This window comes from Saccoglossus kowalevskii, chromosome 12, assembly GCF_978046115.1.
Source record: "Saccoglossus kowalevskii chromosome 12, keSacKowa6.1, whole genome shotgun sequence".
In the NCBI taxonomy this organism is placed as follows: Eukaryota; Metazoa; Hemichordata; class Enteropneusta; family Harrimaniidae; genus Saccoglossus; species Saccoglossus kowalevskii.
The window spans coordinates 28,434,151-28,453,747 of NC_140652.1; the positions used below are offsets into that span (position 1 = coordinate 28,434,151).

The following is a 19,597-nucleotide window of genomic DNA, read 5'->3' on the forward strand; positions in this document are numbered from 1 at the left end:
CGCTTTGGGTAGCGGCTGATTTAGTAGGCAACGCTTTGGGTAGTGGCTGATTTAGTAGGTGACGCTTTGGGTAGCGGCTGATTTAGTAGGCAACGCTTTGGGTATCGGCTGATTTAGTAGGCAACGCTTTGGGTAGTGGCTGATTTAGTAGGTGACGCTTTGGGTAGCGGCTGATTTAGTAGGCGACGCTTTGGGTATCGGCTGATTTAGTAGGCGACGCTTTGGGTAGCGGCTGATTTAGTAGGCGACGCTTTGTGTAGCGCCTGATTTAGTAGGCGACGCTTTGGGTAGCGGCTGATTCAGTAGGCGACGCTTTGGGTAGCGGCTGATTTAGTAGGCGACGCTTTGGGTAGCGGCTGATTTTGTAGGCGACGCTTTGGTTAGCGGCTGATTTAGTAGGCGACGCTTTGGTTAGCGGCTGATTTAGTAGGCAACGCTTTGGGTATCGGCTGATTAAGTAGGCGACGCTTTGGGTAGCGGCTGATTTAGTAGGCAACGCTTTGGGTAGCGGCTGATTTAGTAGGCGACGCTTTGGGTAGCGGCTGATTTAGTAGGCGACGGTTTGGGTAGCGGCTGATTTAGTAGGCGACGGTTTGGGTAGCGGCTGATTTAGTAGGCAACGCTTTGGGTAGCGGCTGATTTAGTAGGCGACGCTTTGGGTAGCGGCTGATTTAGTAGGCGACGCTTTGGTTAGCGGCTGATTTAGTAGTCGACGCTTAGGGAAGTGGCTGAATTAGAGAGAAATATAACACCATGACTACGTACTAATCTATTAATCTAAGAATGACGTTTTTTTCAAAGTCAACCTAGGACTTTTAAACTGCTACGGATATTAAGAATGGTTTTGCTGTAAATAGTTATTATTTTACACATATATCCAAAAATAAACGACAAAATTCCGGCCTTGAATTTCGAAGTATTGTCATGACTTGCGGAGATGTATAATTTCGAAAATCTGTACCATGCAGGTCAGTTATATTGTTTTGTAGATCACTCAAAATCAAGAATAGTAAATTAATCATTGTCATCCAATTTTTAATGATACATGACATCTAAATGGACAACTATTTAAATGTTGCAAGTCAAAATGCAACACACAAGGACTGGGTGATGAACCAATTGCACAATCCCGTTCAATCTATTTCACAGAACAACTTTCTGAATTCCGATTATATTTTATTATATAACATACCACACATACACATCTGAATATACTGTTATACAGATAGAATCAATCAACATAAAAACATTTTGAATATACAATCAGTTTGGTCTTTCTGTAGTTAATCAGATTTTGAGAAATTGTTAATTACTAACGACGATTGTTTTGATAATCTGCTAACTAAACCAACTGAGGTCCCGTGTAAATCAATGTTACTACGACTCTGCGCATACTTTTTGGTATTTTGGGGAATAGTTAAATGTTCAACTTGTAGACATTAAGGGTTCTTCTAAATGTTCTTATATCGGTAATTTTCAAACAGACCTCCTACTTAGAAATGGGTTATCTTGGAACTGAAGCACAACATAACATGTTTGTCTGCAAAGTAACACTGCTGTCTGAGTAATATAAGGTATCCAAATATAATGATAGTTAATTGAAAAATCTGATTATGAAACAATATTATCAAACTCCAGACAATTGCATCAATTATTAGACCAGGAAAATATGAAAGCTCCTTTGTTAGACAACTCAATCATAACCAGACAAGTAAACTCAATGCATTAAGGGAATATTCCTGAATAAATTCTACGTATCTGTAGTATTTAATTGGTAGTTCATCTCTATTACTGCTGGCATCAATTTCTTATAAAAAAATACCCTTTCTGTTATGTTTGAATTTTGAAAGATCAATAAAATCTGTGTATATAATTTGTGTCACCCTTTTTTCAAGTAACTCGGATGACGTGTGATCTTCTGTAATTAATTCCAGGAAACAAACATTTTCCAAAAGTATACAATACGGTTAAATACAAACTACAGAATAATCTATGAAAGCAAGACAGAAACACTGCTGGAAATGATCTCAATGCTGTATTGCTTCACATAATCAATCCATTGTTCTGAGTTTACATATCATTGATATCACCATATAGTTCACTGTCGTATTGGCTCAGGTTGACAACCTATTAAAAGCAATAATATTTAATTAAATTATAGACAGTATATATGTGTTCATGTTATTTGTATCATATTATAAAACGACTATAAATCCAATAAATTTCCATCGTCGCTGAGGTCTTTTTATTACTGAAGAATAGTCGCTTTAGTTTTTTATCTGCAGTCATCTGTAAACAAAACTATGACCTTTGGGGAGATTAATTATATTCTATTTTACGAATGAGTGCACAACCAATCAAAGGCGTGATGTAGCTATCATCCAGCTACGTCATTTTGACTTGTAAGACATATGTACTGAATAATGCATGTACCTCTTCCTGTCTATTAATGTATCTGATTTCTTGAACCAGTTCGCCAAATCCAGGACGACGTTCTACGTTCTTGTTCCAAGAACGGAGCATCACAGTGAACCTGCGTGGTCAAATTGATAATAGTCAGTGTTAAATATTATATTTATGGCTTGTTTTACAGTATATTGATGACATTCAAACATGTCACCAATATATAGATTGCTTCAAAATAAACAAAAATGCAATAATATTTTTTTCATTACTAATATTTATTATTTATTTGTATTGTTATTACTTTGAGAACCACGATTCGCGTTCAAGTCCGCTTGAGGGATCATGCGTGATACAAAGCCGAGTTACATATACTTACAGTTCCTGGGTACAATGAGGCGGCTTTTCCATACGGTAACCCTTAGCAACTTGTTCGGTGATTTCTTTGTTCTTCATTCCGGGGTAAGGTAAAGCACCTGCAATAGACGTGGTAAATTATTGTCAGCGAACTTATAACGTATAATACATGGCTGACTGACACACGACAATAAACATACCTAAGGTTACAATCTCCCATAATAAAATCCCGAAGGACCAGACATCTGTCTTGAACGAGAAAATGTGATTGCTAAGAGACTCTGGAGCCATCCAACGGATCGGTAGACGGGTCTAAAACAAAGCGTAACGAATTGAGTCTAAGATAATTAATTAATTTAAATTATTTATTTATTTATATTTTCACTATTTAACTGTGCATAAGGTAACATTTTACAGATGAGATAAAGAAAAGTTATTTTTTAACAAACCTACCTCTTGCTTGTCTTTCACTTCGAGTTTGTCAGTTTGAATAGCTTTAGAGAACGAACCAATTTTGCAGATTTCATTATTACCAACAAATACGTTTCTTGCGCCAAGTTTACGGTGAATGATGCCCAGGCTACTGATATGATCCATGCCGGTGGCCACTTGTTCGGAGAATAACAGCAGTTTCTGTGACGTCAGGGTGTCACTGCCCTCAAACAGGTTACCGTATACGTCGTCCGGACGGTCAGGATTTGATTGGCGGCTGCGGCGTAAAACTTGTGACAAGTTGTCGTATTGTGCGAATTCCATGATGATGCTCGGCTTGGCTTTGAATGGAAATGTATTATAATTAGAATGTGTGTTTCAGTGTTTGGATTCATAAATACGGAACATGATTGATATCATGTATGTAGTAAGTTTCGTTTAATTGTATCATATTAAGTCGGCCATATTCGTTTGAGTACATGTCTTTAAACTTACATATGAATAAACATGATAAGCCACACCTGAGGACATAATAACCTACTAGTTCTATGTATTATTACATATATGCTAATTCGTTCCTGAAATCAAAATCGGTATTTCCACACCCCATATGCAATTGAGGTCTGAGAGCAAACAACGAGTAGTCCCTTAAGGAGTACCGTTTTTCGAAACATATCAAAAATAAACAATATTTAGAAGTACGATATTTTTTTCCATGGGGTACATGAATATACTTGCCGAGGGAAATGAAATTTGTAACAACAGTTATGGTATTTTTAGGCAGTCACTTATTTTGACTAAAACTAATTTGCATATCACCCATGAGATGCGGTGTAATCTGCTGCCGTACTTTCGCTTCGCTCGTGAAAGTACGGCCGCAGGATACACCGCATCACTCGTGAAAATAACTTCCATACACAACGAAAGCCACGAGGAGGATGTGGGTTCTGTCATATTATGCAAGGCTGGAGATGTTTGCAATGTGCTTCATTCCACACACATGACAATTATGACATGGTGCATATAGATGGCACGTACAAGACACTGTCACGTCTTTTGTCTTGGGTTACACTAGCGTTAGTCTACCCCGGTCAACAATCGAAGCCACGAGCGTTCTTAATGATGCTGCAATAAGTAAGGGAAATCATGTACAACTTACGAGTTCCCCGGGTGGTGATGCAGCCCAGCAAACGTATGACATTATCGTGTGGGATGATGGTCAACATAATGTCCAATTCGTGTAAAAGCATTTCCCGCTGAGACCTGTTGTTGGGATCTGAAAGTAAAAACAATCCACGTAGTTAGTACAATAGTTGTTTACATCTTAAGTACTTGTGGTTGGTATTGCACGCCACCTACCCTTCAAGGTCTTTACAAGTACACTGGAAGTTCCTGGGATGCCACCAATACTGGACGCATTAGCTTTGTACACTCCTGAATGAAGAAGCTCTCGCAGTTGGATCCTAGATGAAGGAAATTCCATTTCCTCAACGGTTAATGCCGCGCCTGGGTCGAATTTCGGTTTAGTCGTTGGCATGATGGCGTAGTCGTTTGGTGTGTGTGGTGGGAGCTGACCTTTTGCTGCCTTAACTTTACCCTCTTCCCCATGATCATACTGGTAGTTTACATTGCCGAGATTCTGTATATAAAAAAACAAACCATTGTTTTGTGATTTACTTGTTCTTTAAAGCCCACGTTCCATCACGGGTATAACTCTTCTCAGTAATTATTGACACAACGCTTTGTAGCCAATTCGGGATTTGCTAAGAAACACATATATATTCCACAACTCTCGGATAACATTATATGACAGTAACAATAATTCATCCCAAAATACGATTTAATAAGAAAAGAAGTCAAGTTGAAAGAACCAATAATAATTGACTAGAGAAGGAGATCTTTTGACAGTTTCCTGATATTATTTTCCCTCAACTACCATGCTTTCTTTCAATTTGGGATATTAGCGACCCGTCAAACTATTTTTTAATAATAATAAATTTTCTCGGTAAGTTACGGTTCCAAAGAATATACGCATAATCATAAAATTACAGAAGATACATCGTTAGTATATAGACCTACATAGATTACAAGGTTTCTATTAAGTACAGTTATGTTATAAGTAAATATGCTAAATCCAGCGCCCATGTAAGATTTTCTCAGTGTAAATGTTCATGTCAATGTGACAAGTATGTGCAACGCTATTCACCTGTGCTGATGCACTCCAATCTGATGCTCTGGTAATAGGTGGGCCTCTATTGAAAAACTGTGAAAAAAATCGACAAGACAGATCAAAATATGCACAACATTGACTCAGTATGTGAAATGATCTATGTAAAATACCACAAATTAATTAATAATCAAGAAATATTATGTAAATGTAATCAATATAATGATTTGAGGATTTATAAACATTCCGTCTCGTACCTTAGGTAGCATGTTTTTTCGCCACAGAATTATAACGGCAACAATGATAAGTATGATAATAATAACGACAATAACGCCCCCAGCGACGGCACCAGCACTCCCGCCTCCACTGCCACCGACACGTTTGCTTGGAGCGCGAGCCATTAACTTTGAACGGAATGAAGATAGAAAATAATAACTGTCACAGTGCGTTAATAAGCGATTGGACAAAAAACAAACTGCTGAATATTCATTCTGTCTGTATGTGCAATAAATATTTTGTCAAATATATGTTTCAATTATAAATATAACAGTTTCATCTCACTAAATTGGCAATATCAGTTTAAGTTACAATTTTAACTTTTTCAAAATATTTCTCCTTTGCAGCTAAAAAAAGCGTGTTTGCCAGAATTGAGGTGCAATGTTTTAAAATCGTTGCGACGTACTTACTTACCGTCATTTCCATTGGTGTTTCAATCATAGCATTATTGTATACAATTATTTTCATCACACATTCAACGTCGCCGTCGGGCATTTCCATCATGGTAGCACTCTCAGTACTGATGATGTAAACACTATAGTAACATATATCAGCTATGTCCAAACACTCGCATTCAGAGGTAGGACAATTTCCGTCCTGGAAAAACACAGTTACAACACCCTTCAGAATTACCGGATTGATTGATTTTTAAACCCAACGCAATATCATGCTTATATGTGTTTCAAATTATAAATTCAAGGACGGAGTACCTTGTTTATTCACGTGAAATTAGAACTTTGATGTTGAAAGTGATTGTTGAAATTGAGTATAATTGAATGGAAATACCTATTTGCTTTACTCAGTAAGCTACTTGCCTCCGTTAGGTACTTACCGACGGTTTATTCTCAGTAACCTCTCCTTCAGCATAAATAATAGTCCCGGTTTCTGCATCACGTATTTCCCACGTAATTTTGTGAATACCACTTTCCTCGTCACTGACCTGCATCATGATTCTTTATTTGAGAGAAAAAACAACGCAGCGTATAATAAACATGTTTTTAAAGTTGCGCCCTCTGCCGCCCAAACGCTTATATTACATGGGATGTGTAAGTAGTGTCATTCACAGCAATAATTTGTTTCCCGTTGTGTTGATATTCAGCATTAAAAATATGTTAAATCTTAAAGGACTACAATTTTTTAAACATTAGTGACGGTGTGCCGACCTTCCTTTTACTCATTCACATCACCTTTTCGCCATCAAGTATTTGCGGTGAATTAATAAATAAATACGCCTGAACTTGAGCAACGGTGATCGTCGCGATGCGTTCTGTTCGATGTGAACAGTCTGATATGCCATACCAATACAATTGTATATTATCATATTTTTAAATAGCATAAAAATGCTCACAAAGATAAGTGTTCGAGATTTTTGTATGATACAGACTATGCAGCACACTAAATGTATGTCATATTCACAAAATCTTACTGGTTATTGTCAAAGTCCATGATGGTACCATCCATTGACATATCATTGCCGTCGCTGTCAACCATTTTGAATTCTGCGTCTGGGGGAGTTTCGTCCACATATATGTAAGCTTTATCCTCTTGTTCGTTCCCCATTACGTCATAAGCTTTCATCCAGACCGTTATCTTTTGCCCACTAGAGGCGGATATTGATATTTCTTTCTCTGCCTGTAGATACAATGGGGTATATAGCATTCAATGCATTTGTATTTACATTCAACACATTAATATGCATAGAGAGACACTGTACTGCGAGATACTAGATACTACGTCACTCAAATATCCAAGTTAAATACCTAAGTTAAAGGACAGTGGTCATTTGTGTTGATGAATGAAAATTTTCCCTGAGTCCATTTCGTATTCTAATGATATCCCGAGTTTTGATCTGGAAACCTCCCGTTCGCTAACTAAATTACATAGTTAAAGCTTAGTAATGTATCAGTTTGTACTTGTTAGTCTGCTCAAACGTGGAATCGTCATCTTTGTGTATACGAGTCCCATATCTCGAGCATGCGTGACGCGAAGACCACCGCTCTTAAAGACTGTTTAGTAATATAGTAAAAAAATGGAAAATTCCAAGAAAACGACCCAAAACGCAACCTACAAGTACAAAACACAACTCAGAAACGTGGCATTGATTGAATGAATAGCTGATGTAAACTAGTAAAATAGCTCAATTCATAAAAATACTCTCATAAAAACAGTGTCCTCACCAGTGGTGCGTCGACCTCAATCCACTGGGTTGGCACCGTCTTGCCAGAGTCGGGACCAGCGTAGTCAAACTTGAATCTCACGATGCCGTCTACATTGGGTATAGCTTCGCGTGATCGTGACGTGCTCGGTTGACCTGTGACGTCGTCGAATGCAGGAACCATGGGTGGATCTGTGTCTTTGATAGCGTTCAGTATTTTGTTGTCCCGATGAAACGCATTAAAGAAGTGACCAGCCCATTTGAGTGTAACCTGTAATATTTCATAATTAACTGATTAGTTATTTATCAAAAAGATTGGGTGAGTAATGTATTGCCAGAGCACTCTGAGGCTCGGCCAGAACACAGTGTGTGCCTTCTGTACACGTTGCTAATTCAATTAAGGTAGAGATGCAATTTACCTGGCAGGTATTTTAATTAGTTAATTAGGAAACCAAGATGACCTCCCTTGTCCACAAAACTATATATTTTCGGAAAGCTTATTGTAAAATAAAACGTATGTACCGTCAAATGTTTTAGCAACATCAATTTGTTCACCATCATTTTTTTGAAAAAACCTTCTTAGATATTTAGACCGAATAATCCCACATATGAGCTTCACCTTATCGGTTACAACCGGAAGCCAAACTACGCCATCATTGAATGAAGCGCCCTCTGCAGTTATTGGCTTGCTGGAATCGATTTTGACACTGCTGCTCTTATCATATATCAAGTATTTTCGCACTCTTTCCGAGTTACCAGCTCCATCAAATACAGATAGAAGAATCGAGTATATCCCTATGGAATAAATGATTATATTAGCTTCGCTGGTTGTTGTATGTATGTGTACTGAACCATAGTTATACTATAATGCTATTCAAATCACAGCCCTGTCACAATTAATAAGAAATGTAGACCTGTAATGTTACTTCAAGAGAACATTTGATCAGAAAATGTGCACGAGATGAATCAAACAAAACGCCTCACACAATTCGATTACATCATATTAAAAAAAAGGATCAACTCATTTTTGGGTACTTACCCTCTTCTGGCATTGCAAGTATAGCCTGAGATGCGGAGGATGGAAGGTCATACTTTGACGCATGGGCAGTGGAAGAGGTCACATCGAGTTCATCATTATCTGAGTTTGAATTTACTATCAATCGAAATGCTTCGCAGTTGTAGTGATTGATTCCAGAGGTGCTGTCCCTCCAGTCATTGGGCATCCAAGTTACGGTCACACGATTCTGTGGATAAAAAAGTCAGTCGTAATATGCCATGCTAGAGTATAAGGGGCACATCTACGAATATATTCCATACGTAATTGTTTTAGCAAAACAAAGACAGCATACTATACTTACAAAGCAATGAAGTAAACTATATGATATAGTATATACATACATGTCTTATGTAATGACTTCCAATATCCATGACTGCGGCCAAACATGGCATTTCAGTCGATATACAATGCACTGGTTTGGTAAAATCAAATATAATCTTTGTTTCATTGACTGTATCATGTGAAGAGTAAAGTATGGGAGGTCCAACGGTAACTGAATTCTCATCGTCGTAGTTGTTAAGTTTTATATATCCTGAAATCTTCGAACGTAGTGAAAGGGTTAACCTGTGATAAAGATGATTGGAATCATCATCATCATCATCATCATCATCATCAACATATAATAACAATAATAGAAACAATATAATCTTGGTCATCATAATCATTGTCTAATTTCATAGATGATAACATATTACAAAATCACTATATTGCATAATCTTCCCAAACACCCTAATAGGTCAAATCAAAGATACAGAATGCGGTCATTAAAGATCTTGTTGGTGAATACGTTTCTTTTGATGTGACAAAAGTAATCTACTCGTTCTTTTATGCAAAAATATCAATAGGTTTGTTCAGAACATCACGGTAATTATGTGTAATGACAATAATTATTCACTCATCTATGTCGCATCTTTCAACGAGTAAATAGATGAATGATAAAATAACTCACTCGTCTCCTTCTCGGACGTTGTAAGAAGAGATATCAAAATTATTTATACAGTGTCGAGATGGTAATTTGCTCGCTGGGACATCAATAGCACTGTTCGCAACAAAACAATTATACTGCCCAGTATGAGTTGAACCTGTTTTATAATGAAGACATGAATACATGCAATGACTTATAATAATGAGGAGATGGTTATATGTGAAATATATGGATAATTATAAAGTGATAGATTTATTGATTTATAAAAATATGTATTTCAACCATAGAAACACCTCTGTCACTTACATAAGAGTATATTATTAACACAATGTCCAGGTTATATTACCGATATTTATGTCTATCTGGACCAGAAATAACTTAAAATATACTTAAAATCCAAAGAACGAGACAGTTTTATTCAGTATATTGTGATACCTATCCAATAGGCTGTCAAGACTACTGATCTATTTTCGAGCAGATTTGTTATTTACCGTATACATGGACGGTGTACGGAAGTGACATTATTTAGTTGACCCTCACTGAAATTTATAGATTTACTGTAATTGTAAACGTTAATATTCCGCGTCAATGACTTTATTCTGAGACACAATTTATAAAATTGTGATTTTGTCATTTCATAAAGTATTTTTTTGGTCGACTGTCACAGAAAGTTATATTGTGACGCGGATGTGTTTGCACGAGAGGTTATATTGCCATGTAGGATGTGTTCATGGAAGGTTATATTGTGACTTGTAAAATTGGAACATATACTAATGGGTGCAGATAAATTGTGACGTACCGCTCTTTAGAGTCCATTCTATAGTAGCTTCTATAATTCCAAAAACAGCTTCGTTTACGTAATACGGTGGGGGTGGTAGATCGCTCGGGGTGAAACCGACCGTCAAATCTACTGTGAACTCTTCTGCTTTCAATCTGCAGTAAACTACGTTTTGTTCATCACAGATCACTTCTTGTGGTGCATAGTCTGGTCGTTGAAATGTCACTGTACAACTTTCAACTGTTGCTGGTTCATCAACTGCAAACAATCGTTAACAATTTAAAAATAGAAACTCGTTAAATTAATTTATAATAACAATTGAAGCCAATGCAAACAATGTTTGTCTCCATAGTTTCAGTTAAACAATCCAATTCTTTTTTTCTAGATCACATAATAAATATGTTGTCAATACACTGTTCTGTTAATGTGCGCCCTCTAGCGACCAAGATTTGGAGTGGAGTAGATGCCTGTAAAATACGTCTTTCACAACGCTCATACAATGTGAAAACGACAAATTAGAATATTTTGTTAAATGATGTGAGATGTTGTCGTTCACATATCTCTCACTATTAACAATTATTACAATGTAAATTTCAAATGACAAAATAGCCAAAAATTGCTTCCACTGGACTGGTATTTGTTATCTCCAGTATTTGAGAGGGTGGTTGTATGTAAACGAAGAATGACTACACACACAGACAATATAATTTAAAGTCAATGCTATGTGACAGAAGGATTAATTCGTCAATGATAATTGGTAAAACATAATAAATTGGTGAATATAAATGAAATAACTTACTATGTTGACAGTTACCTCCCTAAAGTGATAATGAACAATAATATTGTTTGATTAAACGTGTCAACGTTCGGCCTAAATTAACTAAATTAATTTATTTTCAAAAATGAAAACATTGTATCGATATTTTGAATAACTGAATCCCATCGACTGGCAAGTTTGTTGCAATTTTAGAATCGCGGGATTAGTGTCAGACGTGGTTTCGATCTGATGTACAGCGCCATTTATGCAGGATGTAGTCCATGCACGATGGAAATAGAAAAATAAATTGGAGAGTGGTATAATTTATAGCAAGACATAACATGTTCAGCAGTCCAGATATATCGGTTGGTCATAAGTCAACAATTAATACATTTTAAATCGTACACACAATATGTTTTGTATGAGTAACAAAAAGTTGTTTCACTATTGGTATTTTGCTGTAGTATTCACATTGTCGTTCTGCCATTTGCCGTGTATGTATTTTGTATACTTACTCTGTAGACAGTTGTCTCCACTAAAACCATTCGCACACACACATGATGTGGACGGTTCTCCTGTACAGATTCCAGGGTAACAGAATTTACTGTCTGGCCGCCATGAGCATCTCTCTGAAATTTGAAGGGTGTTTGAATTATGGTTAGTTTACTGTAATTATAAGACACAACAGCGCCATCACTAAGATCGAAAATAAAATAAACGTACGAGCACCCAACTTAAAATGCACACTGATTCTATTGAAACGTGTTTTATTACACCCAGTTTCTTGATCAACATGAATAAACAGTTTTTAAATATTCCTTACTTTCACAAATTCTGTTCATAATCCCATTAAAATCTACTGGTTCGTAGGCTCTCCTTCCCTCACCACGATCATATTCACATTTCAAGCAGTACTGATTAATGTTTGTCGTACACTGTACGTCTTCACAGTTATCGATGGCTGCACAGGCTGAAACACGACATTTATTTAATTTTATTTTAATTAATTAATTAATTAATTAATTAGTTAATTAGTTAATTAATTAATTAATTAATTTATTTATTTATTTATTTATTTATTTATTTATTTATTTATTTATTTATTTATTTATTTATTTATTTATTTATTTATTTATTTATTTATTTATTTATTTATTTATTTATTTATTTATCCAATAATAATAGCAAAATATATATATTCAATTATCAACAAATGCTCTTTGTTACAAACGCAAAACTGAAAGCTGGTCACAAGCATTCTTGAAACCATGACAATATGTACGTCATAACTCATTGTTCAGAGTGAAAAGAGAACATACAATGGAAGCATTTGCGCATGTGCGTAGGAAGGATAAACGAGGAAGTGAAAAGAAATCCCCAAAAAGAAGTTTTAAACAAAATCAAAAGTTTCAAAATATAAACTTAGATTATACACATCACAAGGAGAACGGTTGTAAATCAGCAGACTAATCACGACTGATTTACATTTATAAAGCATGAGCTATACATGTAGTATCATCTATGTTTTGAAAGTCCGTGATGATGCAACGTTTCTGTAAAATTAAGGTACAAATGTACTTCGATTCGCGTGAGATTCAATTATGCCATTTAATTTTTGCGTTAAAATAGTGGAAACTGGATGAATTTTTAGTATCTGCATAAGCAAGTAAAAATATAAGTAAATATTGTTAAATGACTTACCTGAGCTGCAGCACTCACCACCGTACAGACCAGGACAATTGCATACGTTGTCTATCATTTCACCGCCATTGTAGCAAAATTGGTTGCAGCCGGATACATCTTCCTCTCTTTTGCACGTACTACCAGAAACTTGTTCGCGAAATCTTGACATTACTCCATGCGGACCACATATCTTACTGCAGCCACTCCAGCTCAACCAACTACTCCAGGATGGTGCATATGCTGTACGTCTCCTGCAAAAACCGTCAGACAATAAAATACCGTTAAGGCAGATCAGAAGAACAAATAATCTAATATTCTCCATGATAGTGGCAATCACACGATATGATATGCTGTACAGAGTCTAGGCTGCAAACTGTTATTAAACGGATATCATCGATGGACATTGGATTAATTCACTCCTGAGAAGGGTGCGACGCGGGCCCGAGACGGGGATACGCTGGTTACACAATGATATAAAGCTGTGCAAACTTTCTTTAAGAGTTGCGCCCCTTCGTATATACCCATCATACCCATACTATCACAGTGAACCATTCTCAAAACACATTGGCTAATGTATCGATGACGACATCATCTAAAGCGAGGAAGTTTGGAGTCATCGGGAGCATGGCGTTCACGCAAGATTCTTACATTATCAAGCGTCTAAGAATACAGTGGTCTCTTCATCACAAATTTCCATTTCAGTTCTTCGTTCTTCTTATTTTTGAATAAATATTTGTAAGATGTGAACTACTAATTTTTCAACTATTTCAATAATGTATTTCCAATTAAATTTTCGTTTTTCTATAAGTCTTGAACAACTACCAAATATCAAGTAATGAACACATGGAGCTTGTTTTAGAAATTATCGAGCTTTTAAGTAACATGTCAATCATCATTAAGTTCTCTTACACAATCGGAAATTGTGTACTGTATAGGTTGGGTGCGCTGTGGGAATGAAACATTAAACCGATGAAAAAATTTTAACATAAATTTTCAGTGGGGTGTAATTTAAGATATTGGTAATCACTGATGTTGCAAATCTGTGGGAAATAGGGCATGTAGTGATTTTATAACTGTGATTGGTTGATTGATTGATTAATCAATTATTTGTGGATTAATAGTTTTATTATATAATTGGACATATTATACGTGGTTCCCACGACCTCAGTGAATAGTGAGTTGCAGCGTAGTCCCATGAACTCTATGTAAATAACTGAACTCGAGCAAAAGGGACCCCTATGATTGTGTCTAGTATTCCCAAAATATCCCCCTCCATACACACACGTACAGCAAACACACCACGTTGTGCATCAAATTAACATATAACGTGCTAATAAAGTAGTTTGCACAATAAAATGAACCACCGAATCTACTCTGTTCTTCCTGTACATGTTCACATGTATTAAGACATGTGCTTGTCGCGAGTCTCACCAGAAATGTTAAATACTTGTCGCAGAGAAGCTGAATTTAAATAACTGTCATGAATTTGTTTTTGCGTATCTGTTAACCGACTTAATTAACTGATTATTAGCGAATTGCTGTGTTATGTCTGTCATCGTTTAGGTCTATTTGAAGTTTTGGACGGAACTTGGCTCAGTGATTTGGAACTAATTACAAGATACCGTCGCTATTCTGACATCCGTAGTTATTAATGTAGTGAACGATTAATCAAAAGATATGACGTATTCAGTACTTAGTGTGATTGGCTTTATGATTGAAGGTTACGCCCTAGAGTCTTTTACTGTTTTGTAATTGGTTAGAGTTTTGAAAATGAATAAAGAGAGTTTGAGTTAGTCTTGGCGAATACTCCACGACAGACGCGGTCAGTCCGAGAGAGTCTTGGGGCGAGCCTTGACGCAGTCCAGTCTTCGGCGAGTCTTGGGTCAGCCTTGCGAGAGTCTTGGGGATTTTTTCCCACGGGCGCTGTGTCTTATAGAGTGCTCGATTGACCGACTAAGACGAGAGCTGAAACGTATTTCGTTGTGTGTGTCTTATTTGACTGTAAAGTTAAAGTGACTTTCCCGATCCCGTACCTCAAGGGGACGAGATATAGAGACGAGACGAGTTTCCCCCCTGACAAGTGTGGAGACCCCGAGAAAAAAGAATTTTACCCCTGATACGTTTTGGATGAACCCGGGCAGGTGTTTAACACACATTGACATCCTGTGAAGAGAAGTGAAATGGCGAAGGTGTGTCTTTCTTGTGAACCGAACTAACTGGCTCGATGGCAGAGACGACTTGGAAACCGCGCTTGACGACTAACACCGTTAACAGTATGGCACCGATGAACGACGCTGAAGAGATGAAGACCTCTGAACCCCTTATGAAGGATGAGTACCGGATAGGACTGTATAATTTAGAATTGAGCGACATTAAAGACAAAGAAGAAGATGAAAGAACGACCCAGAATAACGCGACAAGAGAAGAGACGCTTATAGACTTTGATTAGAACTTTAGCTATCTGTGTATTGCTTAGAGAACCGCTCGCTGGACACTGTAACTGACACTGTGTAACTCAAGGACGTTGAACTCTTTTCCAGAATCCTAACCCTATTGCTCAGTAATGTAATGTATTGCTTGCTTTTCCTATCGTGTTTACCGTTTTTTTTTTTGTGATATCGAATTGTATGTTATGTAAGCGCCCAGATCTTTGTTTTAAAGTGATATTTAGTGACGTGCGAGGTCCTTTATAACGATTTAAGCGCGCTTCAGTGGACGAGTATTTGCAACACAGTGTTTTGAGTTTTGTGATGTTTTATGGAGTTTTAATGAGTTTATGAGTACGGATTATGATGGGGAAAGTAATGCCCCAATGAGTTTTTCAGAGTTTTGAGATTTGTCGATGTACAGAGATGTCGACGTTTTAAGAGTTGTTTTTGTTTATGTGTTGTTTCCGGAATACTTCTGACGCTTTTTGAGTTGGAGAGCACCTTTGTAACGTTTTTTAATGTCTTTTTGGGATGAGGGTTTGGTGCGCTTATATATGTATTGTTTGATATCGCAAGCTTTTGTTCATGATTGACAGGTTTACATGTAACTTAGTAGTTTCTATCGTTTTAGTCTTTTTCCCGTCTTTATTGCCAGAGGAGTAATGTGTTATGAAAGCGACTTTGTCTTTGCATTCTGTTTCCACGCCGTATGACTTTTGTTTAGATTAACGACTTTTGAGTTCAGTTGAAGTTTATAAGCGTATATGACAGGAGTTTGATTAATAGCTTTTTATTCATTGTTTATTAGTTACCGCTTTGCAATGCTTTAACCAAGAGACGCATCCCTGGTAATCACGTGATCATGCTGTCGACTGCAGCGATTGGCTGATCGCTTGGTTACACCGCCACGCCTTAGTTTTTTTTGACCTTTTGATATAGAGTTTGTAACTTTAGTAACGGAGACAGGGCAGCGAAGGGTTACCCTCAGCGGACCTGTTTGAGAAAAGGGAGTCGATTGGTAGCCTTTCCCTTGTTTTTGATTCATAACCGTTGATATTTGTGACTTTATAACCATTGTATTTAGACATTATAATCATTGTACTTAATTAGTGTGTTTTACTCTTTTTGATTTATACCTTTTATTAGTATTGTATTTAACCCGTATGACGATGAGTAGAGGACGGTATCTTTGATTTATGAACGTGTTATGCCAAGAGGCATATCTCAGTTTGGGTGAAGGGATGTGTCATGAATTTGTTTTTGCGTATCTGTTAACCGACTTAATTAACTGATTATTAGCGAATTGCTGTATTATGTCTGTCATCGTTTAGGTCTATTTGAAGTTTTGGACGGAACTTGGCTCAGTGATTTGGAACTAATTACAAGATACCGTCGCTATTCTGACATCCGTAGTTATTAATGTAGTGAACGATTAATCAAAAGATATGACGTATTCAGTACTTAGTGTGATTGGCTTTATGATTGAAGGTTACGCCCTAGAGTCTTTTACTGTTTTGTAATTGGTTAGAGTTTTGAAAATGAATAAAGAGAGTTTGAGTTAGTCTTGGCGAATACTCCACGACAGACGCGGTCAGTCCGAGAGAGTCTTGGGGCGAGCCTTGACGCAGTCCAGTCTTCGGCGAGTCTTGGGTCAGCCTTGCGAGAGTCTTGGGGATTTTTTCCCACGGGCGCTGTGTCTTATAGAGTGCTCGATTGACCGACTAAGACGAGAGCTGAAACGTATTTCGTTGTGTGTGTCTTATTTGACTGTAAAGTTAAAGTGACTTTCCCGATCCCGTACCTCAAGGGGACGAGATATAGAGACGAGACGAGTTTCCCCCCTGACAAGTGTGGAGACCCCGAGAGAAAAGAATTTTACCCCTGATATAACGATGATGTTCAACATGAATTCTTGTCAGAAGTTAACGCAGAAATGGTTGTTAATTTGTACGGCGCGTTTTTAATGACAATGATAATTCTATAGTCAATACTGCCGTTTATTGAGTCCACAACGCCCACATGTGTTAACTCTAGTTTATACGTTTCAGTGTGTTATTTAAATAACCTTTGAACATACATGGTATAATGGTAATGTCTAGAGTACGGCATTTTTTTTAAATCGTAGACATTGGTGATATATGTTACCTAATGAACGTGTTTAAACATATTCTCAGGTAACATGTCACTTTGATTCTTGTATATGTTTCACATCGCTTCGCAACAGCTGTTTATTGGAAACGATATACATTGTTCAACACAAAGAAATCACCATGCATGAATACATTGGTACCTCCCAGGGGTGACCTGCCTTGTCGTTAAAAATTAAACCGAGTTGAATAAACATGGTTACTATTTTTGTACCTATACTTACATCAGTGTGGTGTATGTTAAATGGGTATAAGTTACAATATCCTTAGGCAATGTGAACAAGTTACATGGACAAGAACAAGGTGGAGGAGACGTCGAGGAGAAATCACTGAGAACACGTCAACATAAACAAAACAAGTGCAGCTGTAAGAGATTATGTTTGTGCTTGGTCTAGAGTTTTTATCCCGGACACATGAAATAGCTGTAATTATAATATATGTCAATTATTGTCAAGGATTCAATCGCTAGATGGGTACAGTATGTACCATAAGGCATAAGTTGCTTACTATGTGACAGCCCCGTGACTAGGTCTGGAGATACATGTGTGTAGACAACAGCGACTAACCAATACAAGCAACGACGATGACCAAGTATGAGATCATCATAGTCATGTGGGTCTTGTGGTGGTCGTGACGCACTTAGAGTTACTCAGCAGACCAGATATGCAAATATAATTGTAATTGACATACTATTGATATAGTTGTTGTGATGAGCAATGAATGAGCAACTTACAATCAATACCAGGGTAAATAACACATCAAGGCAATTGAATGTTAGGTAACCTTTTCAAAATAAACTCGGGACTTTGTCGGTGAAGTATAGTTGACTGTTTATAAAATAGTGGGGCTCCTGATGTTCAGGTGTAGCCTTAAGCACTGTCAACAAATAAGGTATATTTTCGAGTAAATTATTATGTCTAATAATCGCCCTCTCCTGTACGGAAAATCTCCCGACAAACACAGAGAATTACACTACATGGTCACGGTCAGCCTATGACAACTCATATTTTTAGCGCGAATTGCAACACATGATCATGTTATCAATTCTACCATCACCCTAACTTCACTTGGGAGTCTTCACTTGGTTTGTTTTCAAAGTTTTCCGACTACTTGCGCGGTTTCGGTGGCTTGCGTCCAGATTATTACCCGGGGTAACTACTTCCGTTCTGGTCATTACTCGGAGTAACTACGTCCATCTTGATTAATACCCTAGGTAATCACGTCAGTCCTAATAATTACCAGAGGTAACCACGACCGCCCCGATTATTACCCGGAGTAACCACAATTATATTGTAAATATTGACATCATTTTTCTATAGTTAAGACCACCACTGATTTATATGTAATTTTACGTGTTCATATAAATGATTTTGAAATTTGGTCATTTGTTAATTCATACATTGATTTGGCTGTTATTTATTTAAGCAATAACCCCACCCCCTCCCCGCCGAAGGCGGTTATACTACGAGATATTGCATATATGGGGTGAATTGTGCAATATCAAGTGGTTTACCTAATTTGACAATTTAATGAAACTAGTAAAAAAACAGAGTTTACTTACATCTACTATAAGATACGGCCCTCGAACATGAATATTCATATGAATATTATGTAGTTGTACACTGAATAAATACACAAATTACATACGAAACACAGTTCAAATTGAATACAAACTAATTTTATTCCGGTTGAAAACGAAACGTATCCACAGTGAATAGAGCAGTGTAAACACATCAATTAGCTAACAAAAGGTGACCTTTCTGACATTTTACTGACTGCGTCGACGCCATTTGAAATACTGGGTCGTGTACAGTTCGGATCATTAAAACAACGGATTTTCTACGTTTTTGTTCCAGATTTTGTACAATTTTTATTGTAATTTGCCTATTGAAAGTACAATACTGAAATAAACCAGTTTTGTGACTTATCATACTACCTGTAACTGTGTATATTTGATGTTCATCGGTACTTCGTTCGACCGAAGTTTGAGACGCGGTGGAACGCGGTGTATCAGTACGGCGACCGGCACGG

At 37.1% G+C, this 19,597-nt stretch overlaps 1 protein-coding gene across 1 annotated transcript; it reads right to left on the reverse strand.

Annotated features, from left to right (window-relative positions):
* Positions 1–1,155: 1,155 nt before the first annotated feature.
* Positions 1,156–13,451, reverse strand: LOC102801005 (uncharacterized). Its single transcript, XM_085506550.1, has 21 exons — positions 13,009–13,451; positions 12,131–12,277; positions 11,823–11,936; positions 10,572–10,808; positions 9,797–9,929; positions 9,189–9,411; positions 8,830–9,034; positions 8,410–8,585; positions 7,813–8,061; positions 7,062–7,267; positions 6,468–6,588; positions 6,050–6,232; positions 5,617–5,763; positions 5,399–5,455; positions 4,552–4,831; positions 4,352–4,468; positions 3,214–3,533; positions 2,961–3,072; positions 2,783–2,879; positions 2,434–2,533; positions 1,156–2,127 (listed from the first exon to the last, which is right to left on the reverse strand). Exons 1-21 carry the CDS (start codon positions 13,310–13,312, stop codon positions 2,071–2,073), a joined length of 3,585 nt encoding a protein of 1,194 aa, XP_085362676.1. The 5' UTR covers positions 13,313–13,451; the 3' UTR covers positions 1,156–2,070.
* Positions 13,452–19,597: the final 6,146 nt, after the last annotated feature.

What these genes read in the sequence shown, in the direction of transcription:
- LOC102801005 (XM_085506550.1), bottom strand. Translation starts at nt 13,312, where the DNA reads ATGGAGAATATTAGATTATTTGTTCTTCTGATCTGCCTTAACGGTATT. An exon ending in AACGTCCGAGAAGGAGACGA is followed by an intron (nt 9,412 to 9,796) that starts GTGAGTTATTTT and finishes TCTTTATCACAG; the next exon opens with GTTAACCCTTTCACTACGTT. An exon ending in GAAAAAACATGCTACCTAAG is followed by an intron (nt 5,456 to 5,616) that starts GTACGAGACGGA and finishes TTTTTTTCACAG; the next exon opens with TTTTTCAATAGAGGCCCACC.